General features: G+C 42.9%; 1 protein-coding gene across 1 annotated transcript in view; it reads right to left on the bottom strand.

Annotated features, from left to right (window-relative positions):
- LOC105537377 overlaps positions 1 to 2,557 on the bottom strand; it is a 25,783-nt gene extending 23,226 nt beyond the window's left edge. The window contains exons 1-2 of the mRNA XM_011976951.1: positions 2,439 to 2,557; positions 2,042 to 2,344 (exon numbers count right to left, since the gene is read on the bottom strand). Coding sequence (XP_011832341.1) covers positions 2,042 to 2,344; positions 2,439 to 2,484 — 349 coding nt within the window. The 5' untranslated portion in view covers positions 2,485 to 2,557. The remainder of the gene's footprint in view (positions 1 to 2,041; positions 2,345 to 2,438) is intronic.
- Positions 2,558 to 3,106: the final 549 nt, after the last annotated feature.

The raw sequence follows: 3,106 nt of genomic DNA, 5'->3' as shown, positions 1-3,106 counted from the left end.
CCTCTATGCAGAAGGTGTGAGATTTCAGGGCACTTCCAGCTGACTTCTTCAGCAATTATTCTACAAAACTCATTGAATGTGGTGATTTCAGCCACGTTTATAGAGGCCTTCACTGTGCCCTGGAGGGGCTCTTCCAAGTGCCGGGCCCTGAAGTGCAACATTCACATGGATGTTGATCCATCCCCATCTTGTCAAAGATAGAATTTAATTTAAAGGATGTAAGGTTTTGATATCAGTTTTCCTACTGTGAAGCCATTCATATTAATCTGATAATTGGCATTCACATTTGTCATGGGAAGGCAACTTTGCTAGTGTAATGTGCAAATTCAGTCACCGTGCACAACTAAAGCTGTTTCTCACTGACTTTAACTCCATGACATTAAAGACCACAGGGCTGTACACAATCTTGGTTCAACCCAGGATTTTCCAACTCCTTCTCTATGGGACTTGTATGGTGATTACTATAAAAGGAGTGAGTGACCCAGAGCCTACTTAGAAGGAGAATCTCCAATATGGATATATTAGTATGTCATCTCATAAAGAAATGGAAAATACCTATCAAAGGGAAAGTCTTGAGAAGAAACCTGGCATATGAAAAAGGCCTCGACCTATTAGCTTCTGATCAACTTACTGTTAAATTTATTGCCTTCATGTCATTTTGGAAAATTAAAAGAAAGCATGGTGAATTGAAGTGTGATGTTGCTTGTTTGGTACAACAGCGGGGTGAGGATAATGAAGAGCCCTGTGATCCCGAGGAGATGGCCTAATCCAAGGAGAGGGAGGCTCCAGGACATGTGGACTCACATGGGGATCCTGCTTCTGCGCATCCATCAGCCACTCCCAGAAGCCTTCAGGAGACAGGGGTGTGGGTGGGCCCTTGAGACGATCCAGTGAGAACTGGAAGTCAAGAAAAGACAATGATCTGGGATAAATTTTTTAAAAATTTCTTTTAAATTCACAAATTATGGTTGTTTAGATTTACAAGGTAAGAAACAATGTTATGATTTGTGAATGTAATATGGAATAACTATGATAATTAAGATTTAAGATAGTTTTCATTAATCACCTCAAATTCTTATCATTTATTGTGACATTTGAAATTTACTCTGAGCTCTTTGGAAATGACCAATATGCTATTTTTAAATGAACAACTAGAAATCAATTCATGTAAACAAATAAAAGCAACTGAAATCAATTAGGAATTTAAAGATTTACACTTAGTCCATCATTAGTTTGATTCTTCAGAAAATATTTTTGGAATTATTTTGTTTTAATGTTTAATATGAATGCCTAGTATATATGCATAGGTCTGTGTATTTATACATCTTTCTATTTCTTTTTTTTTTTGTGAGATGGTGAATTGCCCTGTTGTCCAGACTGGAGTACCGTGGCACAATCTCAGCTCACTGCAACCTCCGTCTGCTGGGTTGAAGCAATTCTTCTACCTCAGCCTCAGGGGATTACAGGTGTGTGTTACCACACCCGGACACATTTTGCATTTTTAAAAGAGACGGGCTTTTGCCATGTTGGCCAGGCTTGTCTCGAACTCCTAACCTCAAGTAATTCACATGCCTCGGTCTCCCGACGACCTGGGATTACAGGCACGAACCACCGCGCCCGGCGTGTACATATTTCTATGGCCATATATTTATGTCCCTATAGCTATGTAGTTGCTGATGTCAACAAATGTTCGTAAAATTCTGGGGGAATTAGTGCAAATAATTAGGAATGTGTATTTCTTGAAAGTATATACTTAAAAATACTTACAGAATTTTAATAATTATTAAAATTTAAATACTAACGATAATAAATTCATAATAAATACAAGTAATATAATATCACAGCCTAGAACGCTCCAGAGTTCTGCAAATACAATCCTGACTTTTCCAGCTGAGGACAAAGGAAACCTCCCCCTGCAGCTGCTCCTGGGACCTGTCCCGTCCTCAGTGGGTCCCGAGCGCCCCCTGGTGGCCCCGCGCACCCCTGCAGGGAGGTTTGTGTCTGGGCTCACACTGACCTCCCCTCACTGTGTCTCTAGTACAGTAATACACGGCCGTGTCCTCGGTTTTCAGGCTGTTCATTTGCAGATACAGTGTGTTCTTTGAATCATCTCTTGAGATGGTGAATCTGCCTTTCACAGATTCGGCGTATGCTGCTGTTCCACCATCGGCTTTGTTTTTAATAAATCCAACCCACTCCAGCCCCTTCCCTGGAGCCTGGCGGACCCAGTTCATCCAGTAGTTACTGAAGGTGAATCCGGAGGCTGCACAGGAGAGTCTCAGGGACCCGCCAGGCTGGACCAAGCCTCCCCCAGACTCCACCAGCTGCACCTCACACTGCACACCTGCAAACACAAAGACATCGTGATTAGAAACAGCCACACGTATCCACTGTTTCTCTCACTCATGTCCCCTCACACTCAGTTCTCCATGAATCACCTTTTAAAAGAGCAACAAGGAAAACCCAGCTCAGCCCCAACTCCATGCCTGGTCTTCTGTGTTCAGTGCTGGTCACCAAGTGGAAACTCCTGGCAATCCCAGGCTGGGGCTCCTCTCCCAGAGCTGCAGGGTCAGGGCTGGGCTGGTTTTCATCAGCAGAGGGAGGACCCCATTTGCATGTCTCCTACTATATAGGAAGCTCTGGGGTGGGACGCCTGAGGAGAGGACAGGGCCCAGATAAGATGATTGTGCCTTGCAGAGGTTTGGTGACAATGATGGTATTTGGAAAATATGCTATCTTATAAAATTATGCTGTAATAAACACTTTGAACTGATCACCCTATTTTATTTTTACATGTATGTGTAAATTATGTTTTGTCACAGTCAATGTTTCTCTATGTACAGATATGAAAGTAAACCACACATGGAAAATGGGCTAAGGGTGTATCTAAGAGCTCATGTCTGGATGGGCAAGCCCCGGTATCTGGGCCTGTGCTCCTCATCACTGGCACCAGTTACTCCCTGAACCAACTCCAGGACAGAGCTGGGGATGCCTAGGATGGTTGTGAAGCCCAATTTCTGTAGTGAGAACTTGTGTGATTTTTGCTGCATTCTAGCATTCACCTAAAATATGGTGAGAACTAGGATATAGGCAGATAAATTCTTAG

This window comes from Mandrillus leucophaeus, unplaced genomic scaffold (genome assembly GCF_000951045.1).
Source record: "Mandrillus leucophaeus isolate KB7577 unplaced genomic scaffold, Mleu.le_1.0 Scaffold1022, whole genome shotgun sequence".
Taxonomy (NCBI): Eukaryota; Metazoa; Chordata; class Mammalia; order Primates; family Cercopithecidae; genus Mandrillus; species Mandrillus leucophaeus.
Note: the sequence above shows the minus strand (reverse complement) of the source record. Positions and strands in the feature narration are given on the sequence as shown.